General features: G+C 40.8%; 1 protein-coding gene across 7 annotated transcripts in view; it reads right to left on the reverse strand.

Annotated features, from left to right (window-relative positions):
- Positions 1–19,457, reverse strand: part of HDAC4 (histone deacetylase 4) — a 481,696-nt gene that overhangs the window by 55,331 nt on the left and 406,908 nt on the right. For all 7 annotated transcript variants that reach the window (XM_019523379.1, XM_019523376.1, XM_019523374.1 and 4 more), the window contains 2 exons: positions 17,544–17,664; positions 10,012–10,058 (listed from right to left, as the gene is read on the reverse strand). In XM_019523379.1, coding sequence (XP_019378924.1) covers positions 10,012–10,058; positions 17,544–17,664 — 168 coding nt within the window. The remainder of the gene's footprint in view (positions 1–10,011; positions 10,059–17,543; positions 17,665–19,457) is intronic.

The raw sequence follows: 19,457 nt of genomic DNA on the forward strand, positions 1-19,457 counted from the left end.
CTTGGCTTCCCTTGCCTGTGAATTCTTTGATGTTGCTGCCATCACAGGAGTTGCTAGGACTGAACATCAGCATTGCCATCTGGAAGGAATTTATGGAGAAATAGGGAAACATATTTCTTGCCTTTTGCTGATAGGTAACTGTTGGTTTTGTCTCTTTCTTTGGGCTGGATGATGTTATTGTGTTAAGGAAACCTGGCCCTTCCTGCTTCTGAAGTGACTGCTATTGGTTTAGAAGCAGCTGTCTCTTCATCAAACCTGTTTTCTGGAGAACAATATTGGCAAAAGTGTGATGTGATCCCTCCTATTCCCATTAAGTTGCTGCCACGCCTGTTACATGAACGTTCAGAAACTCTAAAGGAGCGGGGAAACTCACAGCCATTTGCTTCCCCAAGACAGCTGAACTTTTGCAAATGATATAAATTATTTTTTTCCTGGGAAAAAGGGCTATGGACTTTCTCCTGAGAAGTGAGATTCTGCACAGGTGAAAACACAAGAGTTTCTACTCCCTTATGGAATTTGTTTAAATACTGTAAGGCAGCGTGGATTCACCACAGGCACAGAAATGCTGCAGGCAGCAGGGCTCACTTGGGCAACTGATACTTGTTAAGTATTTGTTCATTATTTTACTTGGTAGCTAAGAGCATTTTTTTTGATATTTCCATTTTTCTAGCATCTTCCTTCCCAAACGTAAATGTCTCTGGAGAGGCATTTAAAGAAAAGAGTAAGTAGACATGAGCCAAGTCTTCTATTGGCACTGAAATTACTTCAAAAAGCTGCACATGCCATTCAGGCTGCTGGTGAATAGTCCTTGCCCTACTGTATTCCACCAACATCTAAAGCAGCAACATTCAGACTAAGGCTGCTGAACCACAAGCAGCCTCTACAACAAGCTGCTTTGTTGAAGAACCAAATGGTTCTTTAACAAGCTACCTCAGACCTTCATAGAAAATGACAGAGATTCATAGGAAAGTGGAGCTGGAAGGGACCTCACTAGGTCATCTAATCCTGCCCCCTGCTCAAGGCAGGATCAGCCCTGACTACATCATCCCAGCCAAGTATCTATCTAATCTGGTCTTGAAAACTTCCAAGGATGGAGATTCCACAGTTTCCCCAGGCAGCCTGTTCCAATGCTTGACCACTACCATAGCCAGAAAGTTCCTCCTCACCTCCAACCTAAATTTCCTCTGCTGCAGCTTCAGCCCATTGCTCACAGTCCTATCCTCTACGGACACAGAGAATAGCCTGTCTCTAGAATCACCTTTAAGGTATTTGAAGACGGTTTTCAAATCCTCCCTCAGTTTTCTCTTCCCCAAACTAAATAACCTTTGTTCTTTCAGCTCTCTCAGGCCTCTAACCATTTTTGTCACTCTATGCTGAACTCCTTCCAGTCTGTCCACATCTTCCTTGAAGTGTAAGACCCAAAGCAGGATAAAATACTTCAGGTGAGCCTTCATTCATGGTGAACTGAGCTGAAGAATTATTTCCCTTAATCTGCAAGTGATACTGCTATTGATACAACCCAGTATGTTGTTGTCTTTTTTGGTGACAAGAACACGCTGTTGGCTGATCTTCTACTTATGATCTACTGTAACCCCCAGGTCCTTTTCTGCAGTACTGCAGCCTAGCCAGTCATTCCCCAGTCAGTATTTATGCATGCAGTTATCCCATCCCAAGTCCAGGACTTTGCATTTGTGATTGCTGAATCTCATCAAATTGATTGCTGACCATTTCTCCAGTCTCTCTCTCTCCTATTGTTATTCTATAGATGAACTGCTAAATCACCAGAAGCAAAAGAGTTGTCCAAACAAGACTTTAAATAGGAAGTTAGGAACATTTTGTACTTGCCCTTGCTGACTCTCCTGATTGATTGCAGATCATTTTTCTAGTCTATCCAGGTCATTTTGGATACTAGCCCTGCCATCCACCCAATTTTGTGTCATTTGCAGATCCACTAAGCACACGCTCAATCCCATCATTCAAACCATTAATGAGGCTGTTGAACAATACTGTACCCAGGACAGACCCAGGGGAATGCCACTTGATACTTCCTCCCAACTACACATTGAGCCATTGGTCTTCACTGGGGATAGAGTGGTGAGAGGTTATTTCTGCAATCGTGAACCAGACAACATATGCAACACATGCAGTTACCTTCTCTAGTGTTTCCTTGAACTGCAGTATTGCTACAATTCACTGGGGCTCATACGTCTGTGGCTCACTGGTTAACACCAGCTGCTTGTGTGGCCCCTGAGCTAGTCAAGACTGAGGCCTCCTCTACACACTACATTTATGTTCCAATTAAGGTGCAGCATTACATGGCCAGTGTACTACATATGCACCCAATTTACAGTGCCAGAAAATGACAAACTAGCCATAAAAACATTTCACATGTAATGTAAAATGTTTTTATGGCTGTTCTGTATGGCACCTTGAATTGAACATGTAACTGGTCCAGGGCTGGGATATGCGAGCAGATGCGCACACACGCACGCACGCACGCACACACACACTTCTTGCCTTGAAGAATTTACATAATCTACCTGAGGTTTAAAAATCCAATTAACACAAAAACTTTGAAAAAACAGTGCAGCGTAAAGAAAATCCGATAAGCCTTAAATCTAAATAGTTCTATGTGAAAGTAAATTTAAAGGTCTTAGAAAGTACTATTAAGTCATGTAACAGCAGGTCATTTGACCTTCTGAAGCATTAAGATATAACATATGCCGAAACCATTTCTGCAAATTGTTGAAATACTTTTAAATTTTCTTTCCCCAACTCCATTTTTAATCCTGTTGTACTATAAAGTGATCTGATAATTTCTTAGTACTTAACTTCTGGGCATACAGTACACAGCAGCAAAGGTAACGTTTCTAACTAAAAATGTTGCATACTATACTAACAGATGTTGCTACAGCAACAAAGATTAGCAGGAAAATATTACTGCTGCTTAAATCAGAGCGCACATCTGTTGGTATATCTGCTCCTGTGCTTTTTTCTGGCTCAGACTGGACCTGCTTGCAGATAGGAAAAGTTTTGTTTTTGTTAACTGAGGTGATGCAAAAGCTCTCTCTTAAAACACATTTCAATAATGGGAAAGACATTGAAAGCCATTTCAATATATATATTGAATATATATTCAATATATTAAGGGACAAATTTACCCTAGAGTCTATTTCTCTTTGGCTTTGTAATAGAATGTTTTTGCACTTCTGGAAGCAAACCAATGTTTTTATGCGGACAAACCATAATTTTCATTGATTTTTTTCCATTGTGTCATCTGATCCTTGCCTTTTGCCACTTCCCTTAATAAGATATTGATTGAAATATGAGCATATCCAAATACTGAAAAAAGAAACGAAAACATATTACCAATGGGTAACCTGCTTTACACACACGAGCAATTGTGTGTGCCTCCGCACAAAGGACTGGTGATCCTCAGCCTGAGGCTGGAGCACAAGTATGTATATATGTTAACCACAACTCCAAACAGAAAGGGAAAGAAGTTTCTTGAAGAGAAGAGAAAAGCAATGATCTGACACTAAGTAACAGCCATGTAGTTATAAAGGACATTAGACTAAAATCTTTGCTGACATTTGTACCTCTTTGAATGCTACAAAAATATTCTTAACCCCATAACAATAAAGAAAACATTACAAGATGGCCAGACTTATCTCAGCAACATGGTCATTCATTATGCTAAATATACCTTGTGTTAATGCCCAACGTGTTGGATCAAAAATGATAACAGGAAGGCAGATCAGTAAATGAAAATCCAAAGTTTCAAGAACTGGCACCCAGGCATCCCTGACCTGTGCAAAAGGTGGACTGGGGAATTGGGGAAAAAGGATGGAGCAGGGGGCAAGAAGCAGCAAACACTGCTTCTGTTTCTATGCACAGTATATTGAAAATGAGACTGCATAAAGGAACATGACTGCAATGCATTGGACAACTTAAGTATAAATGACACCGAGAAAATTTGTCCAGTCCCAGAAAGTAGCAAAGTAGCTATTCATTTATTATAATTTAAGAACTGCATGAAAAACCACCATTAATAAAGACCCACGCTATGGTATGTGACCCCTCCTATGCTGAAAGGTCATCTTTTTCATGGATAGCAGCAAATCCTGAATAAAACCTATATAAGTTAGCATGTTTCTATCCTGTGACACCCAGCAAGTCTTCCTGGACATACAGAGTGGCCAAGAAGTGTGGTATCCTGCAAGACTATCTGAGGTTAGCAGGAACGTCCAGGTGGCAGAACATGAACAAGTCAGCCACAAGACACTTGCAAAGACAGTAGTAAAAACTGTTACTTCTTACTGTAAATAGTTCTGAGATCCTGTAATTACTAAGAGTTATTGTACACCACAAGCCTCATCAAGACACCACATATCAGGCTATTTGACTGTTATATTTGTCACAAGAGAAAAATAAAACTTCTCACCCTCAGTTATTTCAATTCGACTTAGTGGCTGCCTGTAAGCATATACGGGGTGTACATCAGGATCTGGGGGAAAGCCTGTTCACCAGACAGCCCCAAGGGACGACATGGTTAAATGGTCACAAACTTCTCCAAGACCATTTTAGGCTGGACATAAGGAAAAACATTTTCACTGTCTGAGCCCCCAAGGCCTGGAATAGACTCCCTCCAGAAGTGGCACAAGCACCTAGTCTGGACTTTTTAAAGAAACATTTGGACACCTATCTTGCTGGGATCCTATGACCCTAGTTGACTTTCTCCCCCTGGGGCAGGGGGCTGGACTCGATGATCTTCTGAAGTCCCTTCCAGCCCTCATGTCTGTGAAATCAATGAATTTCTCCTTCAATTTATCCCTTCCAACAAACTGACTAGAGGTCAATACCTCTAGGTTCTGACCAAGACAAAAGATTTTGGAAATTTCATTTTTGGTGAAAACAGCAAGGTACTGACCTTTCCCTCCTCCTGATCAAAGGGGCTATTGGCTCATGCAGCTGTATTGAACAGAACTGTAGTGATCAAGACATAATGAGAGGCAGACAAATAAGAGCTCTCTCCATTTAGGTCTGTATGGATCTAAACTATCTGGAAACTAGTCATTAGCTCCATGCACAGGATAGAACACCCACCAAATCTAATCTCTAGGCTGACATAAACAGGAGATATTTTTCTGCAATGGATTGTTTCTTGGTAGACTGAAGCTATAGCCCCTTGAAAGGTCCATTAAAGCAACTGACCTTGAAGGTGGTTAAGGCACAGTTAACTGTGAAGAGGTATATAACAGGAGTATCCAAGCTTAGGATCAATCCAAGTATGGGTCTCTCTAACTGCGCATCCAGGAGCAACCCAAGTTCTACCAGGACCCCAAATTGTGAATTGACATTAGGTTCACTTCCTTAATTGAAGTAGCTGATATTATCTCTGGTTATTTCCTCACCCCACTTTTTTGCTGACAGACATTATCTCAATCTTGTATGGGTCCAGTCTCCATGGTTAGTTATTCAACCTCTGACCTCAGCCAGTCACATAGCAGTCCCATACATGTAGATGAAATAGAAAGAGCACAATGTCATCTCTAGATAGAAGGCTGTATAGCTGATTCCCCCTTCACTTTTCTTCCCATGTTCAACAGGAAGGAGATAGGATTAGAATCTCTTTTTCAGGGCAATCAAGAGTAGCCTCATAACTGGAAGTAGCAATATGTGCACCTGATTTTCATCCATTATCAGGAAGACACACTAATATAATCAGCCCACTGCCCATGTCAACATCTGAAATCAGACCAACTGTGGGACAGAAAAACTGAGGACTTTGAATACTACCACAACTCCCCCCCCCCACAAATTTCTCTCTCTCATAAATGGGTGAGATGACACTTCTCAGGTAATCAGACGATTTAAAAAATATGGGACTTATCAGGCTAACCATTATCACCTGGAGAAAATCAATTCATACTGTCCAGCAACAGAGACCCTACTGGTTTTCACCAGCTAGAAAGCAAATGTATCCGACATTCTGCTTTATTGCTGTGAGTATGTTTTTCAGTTAAAGGTAGATAGCGTAGCCTGAATCCAAGCCATTTTATTAGAACAAAGAAACAAACAAAAAGCCAAAGAACATAACAATTCTGGATGAAGGAGCAAATTGCCCTTTCTTCCATGGCTATGGAGAGCCTTAATACATTGGCACCCATGATGTTTTAGAAAGTTATGAGAAATTGAAAAATGGAGCTGGAACTCATGTTTAACTCTGATAAGCATTATCTGTGCCTTCTGTAATCTAAATCACTTACAATTCACGTCTAGATGTAGTTGATATTTCATCCACCACTGAGGTAGAAAACAGCAGATTTCTAACAGCTCACAATAGTTAAATTACTTCCACTCCTGAAACCACTGAGAATGACACTGTACCTAACTGAAACCGTGTGGGTAATTTATTTAGGTAGAATGCAATTACCCAGGTTTAACTAGAGATCATGCTTTAATAATGAGCTTGCAGTTCAACAGGAAACTATATTCAAACTCCTGGTAATTTTCCTCTAATGAAACTTTTCAAGATATTGTCACCCTTTGCTGCAGAAAACATTTCTTTCTCACTAAAGTTCTCAACAGTTAATGCTTTCACACTGATTTCTGCTTTAAAAAGGAAGAAAAATATTTCATTAAATTGTTTTACCTGCCTTGAGATTATAACAACATTCATATTAAAATGAAGAAAATCCATTGTTTCATATCAAATACTGCAAGAACCTTTCTGTAGCCTCAGTGCAATGCTACCATATAACTTCTTAAAGCAATACTCCTCAGCAAATGGTAATAAGAACTATAAATCATACAAAATCAATATGCCACAGGAAATGGTTTTTCCTTTTTTTTTTTTTTTTTAATATAGCAAGTAGAAGCACACCAACATCATACCAAGATGCACTGCACTGAGAGGCAAATAATCTTTTCACAGATATGGATCTAAGCAAATCCTGTACATATACTTAACTAGATATACAATACAGGGTCTTCATAAAGTCCTTGTGCACTTTTAAACATTAATAACTTAGGTTGTGCACAAGGACTTTATGAAGACCCTGTATTTTGATGGACTGTAGCCAACCGTTTCCATTGTACACCTTTTTTCCTGCAAGTGCCCATGTATAACAATCTAAAAGTGAGTTTAAAATGTAAAGAAAGAACACACACACATTAAGGAAATGAGGTTGAAAACAAACACTGGATTTCTCCTGGGACAAAGCATTTCATCCTGGAATCCTACAGATGGACAAGCCCATTGTCCCACATTAAGTGGCCACAACGTATCAGAATTAATTTTGCCCAAGGACAATAGCAGCTACTTTGAATTATTAATCTGCCGCACGTGCAGCTAGTTTGAGTTATTCAAGCTGCATGTGTAAAGGACTGTCTCATTCCTGTTTTGATGCAAGTCACAAACTGGGATAATCAGCACCCCATCCCCTCCCCATAAACCCTACTTGTTTTAAGTCTTCGAGCCCTGTTAGACCTTAACATTTGTTTGGCTTACAGGGTAACTGGCTTAGTGCTGTTCATCTTAGTGGAGTCACAGAATAAGGTAAAAAACCTGCTCTGACTATCCTTCACCTGCATGGCTGAGATTTGCTACTAGAGGCTTGGTGAGCAGGGGCAGGACTAGGCACAGGACCTGCTTGCTGCTTCTGCCAGCAGGCCCATCACCATGTCAACTGCAGCAAGACCAGAGAGACCCAGGGAAGTGGCCCTGGGTCCCACTTTCAGTGCGGAGGTGCTCTGTCACTTTCAGCAAGACCAGAGAGCTCTGAGGGGCCCAATCCATTATACCTCGGAGCATAGGCAGTACCCATTGTCTCGTGTCCTGCTGGCTGGGCTGGTGGACAGCCAAGCACTGCCTGAGCTCTAAAGGGCCCGATACCTTTTTCTCCGGAGCTCGGGTGGCACCTGCTCCCCGCACTGCTGCTGGCAGGAGCAAAGCCAGTCTAGGTGGCAGTGGGAGGCTGCCGCAGCTGCTGAGTACTCCTGGGCTGTGGCACTCGTTCTGCCCATGTTCCTAGGCTCCGCTATGCTCCAGCGTGCCTGCTCGCCCTAAATCAGGAGGGACCATTACATTTTGGGATACTAGAGGATTTCAACTTGGGCAGAATAGCTGTGGTAAGTAGCTACACAGTAATGAAATAGGAATACAATTAGGCAGATTGAAGATAATCCTGCCCTGGAGTGTCATAACTTTAATTCTAATAATGTGTGCTTTAAGCCACTTAAAAGGTATTAACGTGCAGCCAGTCCTGGAGTTAAGAGCTTCAGACGCTGCCTAAACCTACCATGTAACAAGGCCCTCAGTGTCAAGACTACTTGCATAATAGGCTTAATATTTCTATTTAACTAGAAAAGCAGAGAGAGATTTTTTCTAAAGAACTATCATTTTAGGAAAAATCTTGGCTAACATGTAGTCGTTAATTACTATTAAAGCAAAAATACGTATTTTGGGAGTTTCCTCTATATGATGATAACATTGGTATGTTTGAATTAGTGAACAGCTGAAGCAAAGAGACTAGTTTTACTGAATATTTACATTTAAAAAGACTTTGAGGCAACTGACATCAGGAAGTTAGCTGCATGAGTATGTATACTGCTTAAATTATCTACAGAATATTGCCAGGATCGGTAGTACCAACACTATGGGGTTTCTTTTTGTTTCAGGACTTAATGTAAGACTTCTGGGATTGCATTCGGCCCAATCGCTGTCTCTCCTAGTTCCCATTCATTTTTCATTTGCAATTGATAATTTTTACTTTGAATGGCATGCCTGTCTGCAGGGCAGAGTAAATCCAAACCTTTTAAAGTCTAGCCAAAAATTTGCCATGAATTAGGATACCGAAGCATATTTACAATACAAAATGAAATATCTCTAGGAGTGCTTGGTGGTGGTGGTATGAATAAATGCCGATTATTCTTTTTTGACGGGATAATTTTCAAAGCAGTCATTTTGCAAAGACTCAGGAAGAAAACAATTTTGTTTCATTTCCATAACAGAATCCAGACCTCCAGATTCAACCTTGTGAGTTACAATTATGCACAAGAACTACCACTGTGAAGTTTCAAACACAATGCCTTTTATTGTCTATTCTCATTCTCTGTCTTTTCTTTTCTTCCAGATTAGTTTCTGTTATGTCACCCTATACAGAATCTTTATAGCAAAAGGCTGCCTTGAAGGAACCTCAGGCTTTTAAATTTCAACTCACCGTGTTAGTGTGATATTTTATTTTATTTATATATATAGCCTTATGGGAACAGAAAGAATTCCTTTTACTCCTTTGGAATTTTGACTGTTGAAAATGAATGTTTTTGCTCATACATGATGGATGGATAGATATTTTAGCCACCTCTCTCATAATTCAGGCAGCATTGTCTTAAAGCCCAAACTGAAGGATGCCAAATGCTGAAGACTGCAATTCCCCCATGCAGTGTTCCTTACAAGACATTTCATTCTAAAACAGTCTTGCATCGCAGGAACAAACACAGCAAACTACTATTTGCAAGAGCTTGCTAAATATTGTTTCTTAAATCACCATTCTTTACTAAAATACTTTCACCTACACTATTATGCAGGCATCTGAGGAACAAAGAAAAAACACAGAAGAAACAGCCTACACAATATGAGCAACATAAAAAGTACATCTTTCTTTCTTGCTATGCATCTGGAGCTCATTTTTTAATTTGATAGTTACTTTAAAATGTAGTAATCTAAGCTATTAACCGCCATTCTCTGGGAAATGAGGTTTCTCTTCCTAAAAGACAGAGACAAAGCACGCACAAGATTTCAGCGCTCAAAATAGTTAAAACTTTCACACTGCTTTTGAAGCAACACGTGAGGCTGTCAGTGCAACCCCGCACCTCAGACGGACCCCGTTTATGGATAACATCTGGTTGCAATTATCCGCTCAGTGGAAAGCAAAGCAACAATTTTTGTTACCAATGGGACTGAGAGAACAAACAGGACATTATTTACACATTAAAGAAAATACTTACTCCAACACCACCACAAGGGAGCCTGACAAACATTGATGTTAGAGAACCTGTGGAAAAAAAGAGAGCAGTAAGTCATCAAAAAGGCAAAGTTCACAGGTTTTTTTGGTCCAATTTTATGGTAATGCTGGATCCTTTTCTAACACGGTAATGTTCTTTGGTTTTATTATTGCATGTGTTTAAACTGTCAGAGAAAAACACACAACTAAATAATATTTCAACACGTGCATACGTATAATATAAAGTTGTACTTGTTCAAAAGCCTTCTAAATGTAAAGGCTTCATATAAACCATACACGCCTTCATAAATGTTTATATGCTGTTCCTACATTTCAGCCAATCATACTGATTATATATAACAGCTCCACTGAAGTCTTGTTTATAGAAAAAGAAATAGTAGCAATGAAAACAATAACTACTAACCATCTCTGCTGGGAGTAAAGCTGTGACTATGTCCTACTGCTTTCATCTGAAGGATTTTAAAAGCATAAAGACCCTATTTATCAGTGAAATTCACATGTTTACTGGAGAATTTTGGAGTGTATTAGGCACTTTCATACAGCACAATTAAGAGACAAATGCCACAAAAAACAATCAGTTAGCAAACAACATGGGTTGCTTAAGACTAGAAGAGCAAAACCAACATCAGAGATTCCAGAAAAATGGAAAAAAATGTGTGGAGGACATTGTGAACTGAAGAGAATGTTATTGTTATTTTCTCTGCACATACATCAGTAATATTATTTGTTCCTCAGAATACTAGAGTTATGTAATGTATTCTCAAGTGTTCTGAATAAAGAATAAAATACTTAACTGTATTGCACTTTGTGACTATTATATATACAATGTGTCTAGCTATGTCTATAGTGAGATAGCCATGTGACGAAAAGAAATGCGTATGCATGCATCCACACACAGATATATACATACATATGTACTCAATAAAAGCCTTGGATCCATTTACCTGATATTAATTAGTGGTAGTTAAATTTAGGGAGCTGTCAGCCAACAGGAAGCAGGTTTGACCAAAATGTTCCTACAGTCAAGATCTTGTTATTCTAATATGCCTATACTGAGATAACAAAATTTGAAGACACTTCCTTCAAATGGTAAAAATCATGAAATGATGGTGGAAAGCACACTTTAGTGACTGAAGATCACAATGAGATAAAATGAACCTCATACATAAGCTACATAATATTTTCCTTCAACTGAAAGTGAGGTTAATACAACTGTACAATTAATTTGATTTTGTAAGTCAAATGAATTGTGCGATTAGATCCTTAGAAAGAGCATGTGAATCATCCTCCATAAGACCTCCTGCTACATCTTCCATTTATAACATTGACCTATTATTAATATTAATCTTTCCAAAAGGACACAATTTAAAACAACTTCATTTGTCCAAGCTTAAAGACTGTTTAAACACATGCCCAAACTGTGAGACAACAGACAAGAATATACACTTCATTACAAAGCTTTCAAGTGTGGCAGAAACATGTAAAAGAGTAGATATGCACAGCTTTCCTTGCAAGTCATCACCTTTATCATCTGTTAAAACACATCTACTTAAAGCTCAACCTGGTCAAATTTACCAGGTTAGATAAATGTCCGTGGTGGGTTGTAATAGAAGCAGTTAGAATCTTAACAGAGAATGTGCAAAGCCTTTTTAGAAATTTGGGATAGTCTAAGATGATCAAAGTATAAAGTAGTTTAAAATTTAAAATGTAGTTAGCCTGGTAATTCTGCCTATAAACTCCTTACAAAGCTGAGAAATCTGAGTCACTGGCTTCCTAGTCTCTTGTAAATAACTGCCAGTTTAATGACACCACTGCCATCATGAAAATAAATGTAAAAATTAATTCCATAAACAACCGTTGTTTCCATTTTCTCATACCTTTCTGAGCTGATCCTTGGGGCCTGAAATTTCTCCTGCTTATTTCTAGATCTTAGACCCAGTTTGGGTACAAAGGTTAAACAAAATAATCTGATCAATTTTTATTTTTGTGGGTGATAATACACAGAGCTTTATTTGAAAAAAGTATTATTTGCATTTAAGCTACTCAAACATCAGTTTGCATTTAAGCTTTCAACTTGGCATAGATTTTAATCCTTTGACACATTTAAAGAAACTGGTTTATACATTTGAAAAAATCATAAGTCTTTGGAGATGATAGAGTGGGCTTGATTTCAGACATTTAGCTGCTTTCAGACATATTCATGTCTTAACTTTTCCCATTTGAAAATCATTTTTTTTCCTCATACACATGAAAATACATTGTCCTTCCTAAGGCCCATGTGAAGCATTACCATCCTCCATGGCCCAGTTTCCAGAGGGTGACCATATACTTGATTCTTGTGGAAAAATCCTAACCACAAAGCCATGTTTCAGCTAAAATTCCTAATCTGTTTTACCAGGCTGGCCTCCCTTTCTGGATCTGGCTGTCAGGTCACGAATTGAATACTGCTGCCTTTGCAGAATGACTTATAGCCATGTGTGCTGTGATGCTACGCACTTTTCCTGTGTTCCTATGGTTATTGTTATACAGCAGAGTAAATGCTGGTTGCTGTGCAATACAGAATCGTGACAACAGCATGTGTTGAGCAGCAGGAAAGGGCAGTTAGTGATGGGAGGTAGGGGTGCATCAATAAAGATTTCCTTGGCTGATACCAATAGCCAATTATTAACCAGCCACATTGGCCAACAGCAATCCAGTAACCAATTTACAGGAATGTAGATGGACAGCTTGGAGAACAGTGTCCTGCCTGTAAGTCGGGGAGGGGCATGGGGGGCAGATCAAGGCCCCCATGGTGAGAGAGAGTGGGGCAGGGGCAGGCACTGTCCAGCTAAGGCGGTGAATGTGACCCCAGGGCTGGGAGCCAGATGGAGCCATAGATGGCTCAACCAGGGGGTGCAAGATGGGTGGAGGCCTCCCCACCCCTGTGTGCACCCCCAGAGATGGCATGGGGGTCATGTGCCCCACCTGGATTTGTGCGTAGGGCGAGGCTGGGCTGCTTGCTGCAGGCTTGGGGCCAGGGGCTATGCCAGCCTCTTCCTGGCAGGGGAGCTGGGCTGGGGCTGGGCTATGAGCAGGCGGAGGCAGGTCAGATGGCAGCGGTGCTGGGAGGGGTGGCTACGGGGATTTAGGGGTGGCCATAGACACCCCTCCCAGAGCTGCCACTGCCCACCCCGACCCTGCCCACTCAGAGCCCAGCCCAGGCCCAGCCCCCTTGGTATGAAGAGGCTGGCGCAGCCCCTGGCTCTGAGTCCACAACAGGCACCCTGCCCTCAACCTGCACACAAACCCAGGGGGCACATGCACCCCATTCCTTCCCCATGGGTGCACGCAGCAGTGAGGAGCCAACCTCCCCACCACAACCTGGACGCATTGCCTGTGGCTCCATCTCACTCCCAGCCCTGGGGCTGCGTTCTCTGTCCTGGCTGGGCAGTGCCTGCCCCTGCCTCATTCCTTCCCTCACTGTGGGGGCCCTGATCTGCGCCCCCCACACACCTTCCCTCCGCCATGCCTCTTCTGCCCCACAGACTTACTGGCAGGATGCTGCACACCAAGCTACCTGGTTGCGTTCCTGGCAGCATGCATGCTGGGGCTGTGCACACGCACATGACATTTATCAGTAATATCAGCTACACCCACCAAAAAAAGCCAATTGCTGATAATGTTAATTTTTCTTTTATTGGTGCTGATCCGACATGTGACCGATATATCGGTTCACCTCTAATGGGAGGCCGCAATAGAGCCAGGGTTCAGGACAGTAACATCATGGGAGTGAGCCTCATTATCAGCAGCCAGAGTTAAATGTGCCATGTGCTAGGAAGGAGTGCTCTTGAAAGTGCAGCTGAGATTCAGACCTACTGGTAAAACCTTCCCTAGTGGAGATCCCAGGGGTTTTCTTTTACATTCTGCAGGAGCACTGAAAATGGCGCTCCAGCTGAGCACAGGTAGGGGAGTAGAATGATGCAGCACTACTCCGACTCCAACACATTGCTCAGAAATATTTTCTTGTAATCAATTTATTTTTCTGCCAGAAATATCACTCCCTGTTCTCTCTTCCTTCCTGGTTTCTCAGCAAGAGACTACAGTTTTATCTGAAACACAAAGTAATGTCTAATGACACTTAGAAAAGTTTTATTATTCTTGCCATAAAGCTCTAGATCACTGAGCCATCTCTTTGTTAACAGAAACCCCACACTGCTTCACTCACTAATTCAGGGTTCTTTGTTATATGGGAGTTGGATTATGCTAATCTTTGAGATTTCTGTAAAGGAGCAACAATGAAAATTAGCCCTTTCTTGCCTTGCCAAAGGAAAATATCTTGTTAGTGAATCTGGCAACATATTTTGGTTATTTACTTTGTAATATGAAACATAGTATTTCAAGGTGTTTAATATGAATTGCACTATTTACAAAGTATAACATAGTGGTTCTTAAACTTTTTTGTACAAGGTCCTATTTGTAAACATTGATGGCCAGTCCTGACCTGCTGCCCCTGGCCCCCAGGCCCCAGCCCCCCAGTGTGTGGGGCAGAGGGGCCCCAAGCAGCCCCTAGCAGGCTGGAACTCTGTCAGCCTGTAAGAGAAAAGCCGTGGTTTCCCACATTTTTCTCCTTTAAAGGAGAACCCATTTTTTAAAGTTTATCTGTGACCCTTTCATATATTCTTGCACCCACTTTTGGGTTGTGACCCATGGGTTGAGAAATGCTGGTATAACTACACTGTTGGGGGAAAGCTTCCTCATTCATCCCTTGCATAATCATGTTTTCAGTCTCTCTCTCCCACTAATTTGTCCTGTTATTCTACTCTTCTTTTACCCATCACTTTTTCCTCTTTTCTTCTTACTAAACTTTAACACTGTTACCTTTCCCCTTCCTCTAATTTTCCTAATAAGTCATCTCTACTTGCAAATATTCCCAGTGGTTTCCTCCCATTTCATCTACTTTCCACCTGTTTCTACCTAGACTAGTCTTACTGCTGTCCACCCCAAGTCCCCTCAGGCATACAGACCTGTGGAATTTTCGTTCTTTTCCAGTAGCTACTTATCTTTTCAGTTAAATGTTGTAAACACGGATGACCAATTGCTTTTAAACTGTGAATTCTGTCTTTCATGGTTTAAAACCACTATTCTAATTAGTAGACTCCATAGTCTCCCTGGCATTTTTTTCCCCAGAGTGAATGAAAAAAACATGGGTAGGTTGGCAAACTGTCATTGCAAGCAGAAAACATGCAAGAGAGATTCAATGAAACAAAGGTGCAAACATGTGAAAGTACTAAAACGATATACTGTCCACACATCACTTAATTTATCTGTGGAATTCATTGCTACAGGAAGGCAGTGAGACTAAGAATGCAGCAAGATACAAAGAGGAAATATTATAATATTTAAAGAGGATTTGGCATTTATGTGAATACCAAAAATATAAAAACTCACACAAAAAGTGTGGGATCAGATATAAAACTTAATGCTTCTGAATTTAATCCAATTGCAAGCTATTAGGGAGTAAAGTGAGACTCTCATGGAAGACAGAATCTCACCTGCTACACTCCCCACCCCTCCTCACCTAGTGGGGACTTTATTGTACTTCTCTGCAGCAGCTGGTACTTGCTACTGTCAGAGATTTCATGGATCATGAGTCTAACACAGACCAGTATTTAACAAAGGCTTGAAAACTGCTTGATTTATACCAGAAAAAAACAGACCCCGAAGCATATGGGGGAGGCAGTGGTCCTTAGCTTCAACTGCTACTTTGCTACTCCAGGGGTTTAACACTGAAAACAGGCTTCTGTGTCCCACTAAGCAGGTGTTGTGATGGTACCCTTGGTTTCATTTAAAGGTAGGACAAGGTCAAAATCCTACAGGAGGAAATGGACAGCACAGATATAGATCCAAAGGTGGAGAAGGTGCATGTATTCATTGTCTGCACTGGCAAACCCAAAGCAAAAGTTTTATACACCAGGGTCCTGATGTTATAAAGTCTTTAAAATGTGCATGTTAATTGTGATGTCACTCACTCAGCTAGCAGAACCAGAAGTCTGGGTTTTAAAGAGGTGATAACTATCAGAAATGTGGCTATAAATGCAGTGCTAATTACATTTCTAAACACTCTTTATATCATTTTTCTCTATGGGGATTTTAGATACATGCTGAATTCTTAGCAAAGCCTTTGTAGCTTTCTTGCCATGACTACTACACCACTGCAGACCATCACGGTAATCCCCTTTCATATCATTCAGACTTAAGTCAATCAATGCAATCTCAATTTCTTGACTGCAGAGCTTTCTCTCGCTTCAAAACTGCTACTCAAATTTGTCACCTACAGCTGTTAACAAGCACCTGAAGATTGTTAAAGGAAGTAAAGGGAAGGTGTCTGTATAAGTAGCCAAAACAGGCATGTTAATGTGCCCTGGTTTCTTCTGGCACAATCTGCTTTCTGAACCACCACAGACCTTTCTATGCCAGGACTAACACTGATAGTTCTTTACTCAAGGAGGCTTCCGTCTTCAACAAAGGGAGAAAATTACTTCAAGGGCCCCACTTTGAAATCACAATGGTTGCCTGGCCACTAGCACTTCAAAAACAGCATGGGAAAACCACTCAGCAGCTACTCTGCAGTGCTATTCACTGGCAGTCTCCTTTTCTCACAGATCTTACAGGACATACGTTGGTGAAAATGAGCATTGTCACAGGCTGAGGTAGTTTTCATATGACAGGTATCCAACACAAGACAAATAAACTCAGCCACCTGACGGATCCATGCTGGATTACTGTCAGAAAGAGATGAGCTACGAAATTGGTGGCCACTTTTTGGCAGGCATTCCCAAAGTGCCAAACCGATCCATCACCCTCACCTGATCTCCTGCTCAGCTTTCTGCTCCCCGCCCTGTGCTCTGACCAGGCTGCTGCTCTGCTTTCTGCCTTGTGTTTCCTGCCTGATCTGATGCTTCAGATTCTGCTTTCTGCCACTGTGATGCCTGTCTCCTCCCCAGTGTCATGATCCACACACAGAAGCCACCCATACCACAGACTGGCCACCCTTAAGCTAGGGACTAGCTAGCTTAGCAACTGAAAGCAGGATGCAGAGCTTTGTTTTAAACTTCCAGTTCAAATCTGGCTGAAACGGAGTGCCAGATACTTTTATTCAGTAATAATCTCTGTTAAGTTACTGATTGGAATTCCATTCTTAGGGAATCTCCCAAATCCTACATGGCAGCTGGAGCTTTTCTGATGAGCAGTGAATCTAAGAATAAAAATGGAAATGGAAGCTGAATTGTCTTCTCCTTTCTACAGGCAGTCCTTTTAAATCTTTAGAGCTTTTAACTAAAGGCAGGAAATAACATGAAGGAAAGGTACCAAATATTTTACTACCTGTCCCATTAAAGTAAAGTAAAGCTGACATCACTTGTGACATTCAGAATGATGCACTCCTGTGACTGTTAGTGCCAGTGTTGTGACTACCTGTATATCTTTATGAACGTAGGATCTAAGAGGTAAGGAGAAGTGACCCTTCCCCTGCTGTACCTAGAAGTTTCTTGCTGTCCAGTTTCTGCCTGTTCAGAGGGTTTGTTCCGTACAGCAGTGTATGGGCCTCTGAGTGAACTGTCTGTAGCTCTTCTAGAGTTGCTTTTCTTCCACGAATACACTGCAAGGGGAAAGGAAAGGAAAGGAGTGATGAAATTACACTTACTTCTATTAACTAGCTCAGTCTTATTTGCCCTTTGGTAAAAAGGAAATGCCGTTGAAGTCATATGGCAATAAAGATTTACTGTATTTAAATTATAGGACACACATTTTTTATGACCATATCATTAAAAATGTTTTCAAAATGCCTAATTTTGTTTACTCACAATAAAATACAGTTTTAGTTATGAGAACAATTTTGGCTTAATGCCACTACTCAAAATATTAAACTTGCATGCAAAGCAGTCTTTTGGATGTTGTATATATTCCAAAATATTTGATTAACTACAGAGGGACTAATATCTTATTGATATACCAGGATGTAGGTCTATAATCTGTCAGCATAAACAAGAGTCAGACATATAAATTCTACTTTGAAGAACCCTCTCCCCTCTTAAATCTGAACAAAGAAACATCCCACAACTAGTGACAGCTGAACCACAAAGACTCACAAAGTTGACTTCAGAAGAACAGCTAAAGATTAATCTAAAACTTTGGGCTCTAAAAACTGGTTTGGAGGTCATGCCAGATCAGCCTTCTATTACAGTGTGATTTCAGCAGAGTCGATAAAATCAGAACATTTTTCCTTTGTTCTTCTACTGTCAGCTGAAACCAGCCTGAAACCCTGGCTTCGCTGAGGTCAGCGGCAAAACTCCTATTGATTTCAACTGGACCAAGATTTCACTCCAGAGTTTTACAAATCTGACCTTTTTTCCAAACCTCAGAAAAGTTCATATGCTGGGTAAAAATGAACACTACATTTTAATTTTCACTTAATTTCTGCTGCATAGCAGAATGCCTGTGCAACAATAAAGAACAATTTTGAGACACGGACAGACTTCACTCATGGCAGCTTAACCTAAGAAAGGGCTATTGCTGATTAATGCTGCCCTATTACTTCAAATTTTAGCACTATAAATTCTAAAGAGAACATGTCCAAATATACAATTTAAAATATATGATAGAGAGAGAGAATCCATACCAATGACAAACATGTTAAAGTTTAGGACAAACTGCACTAAAAAGGTGTGGCAGGCGACAACTGCCACAAAATCATAACATTTGTATTACAGCGGCCATTGGAAACTGGAGAAAGTGGATGGATGTGGTTCACTACTTATACAAAAGACAGCAGTACTTTTGATAACACAGTGACCACACTAACACAATACACTCCTCTCTGGCTCAGAGATCAACTTTTGGTGCGACTCTAGTTTATGGTGTTCCAGAGAAGAATGTACTCTCAACAGAGTCATGATGATGCCTACTGCACTATATACAGACGGCCTCTTCTTTCAGAGAGTGCCTTAGGGGTTTTGGTCTCAACCCTCTGCTGTAATCCTTTGTCATGTATTTACAATGTAGCTGCACAGGAGTCTCTAACCCAGTAAAAAGGGGTTTGGTAACCACTTATGGCTCAGCTCCCTGCTGTGGGCAGCAAATCTCCACCCCCTCTCCAAAGATGCTTCACTACATTTTTCCTTCCCTGTCCTGTACGTGATAAATCTGCTTTAGTTTCTCCTTTAAACTTTCCCTACTTTACATTTTTCAACTGCCTAGATGTCATTCTTGTTCTTGAAATGACTCGAACTGACTTCTGTGCAGACAAACAGGCTGCTGGCAGACATGAAAAAAACCCAAACAAAAAAACAGTGCTTTACCAGAAGAGGAAGTGCATTAGTTTGACCCCAGCACCTGTATAGATCACGCAATTCAGCACGGCTTTTTGGCACTTTTATCTAATAGCTGATTCAA

Source organism: Gavialis gangeticus, unplaced genomic scaffold (assembly GCF_001723915.1).
Source record: "Gavialis gangeticus isolate Ggan-Ray unplaced genomic scaffold, GavGan_comp1, whole genome shotgun sequence".
Classification (NCBI taxonomy): domain Eukaryota; kingdom Metazoa; phylum Chordata; order Crocodylia; family Gavialidae; genus Gavialis; species Gavialis gangeticus.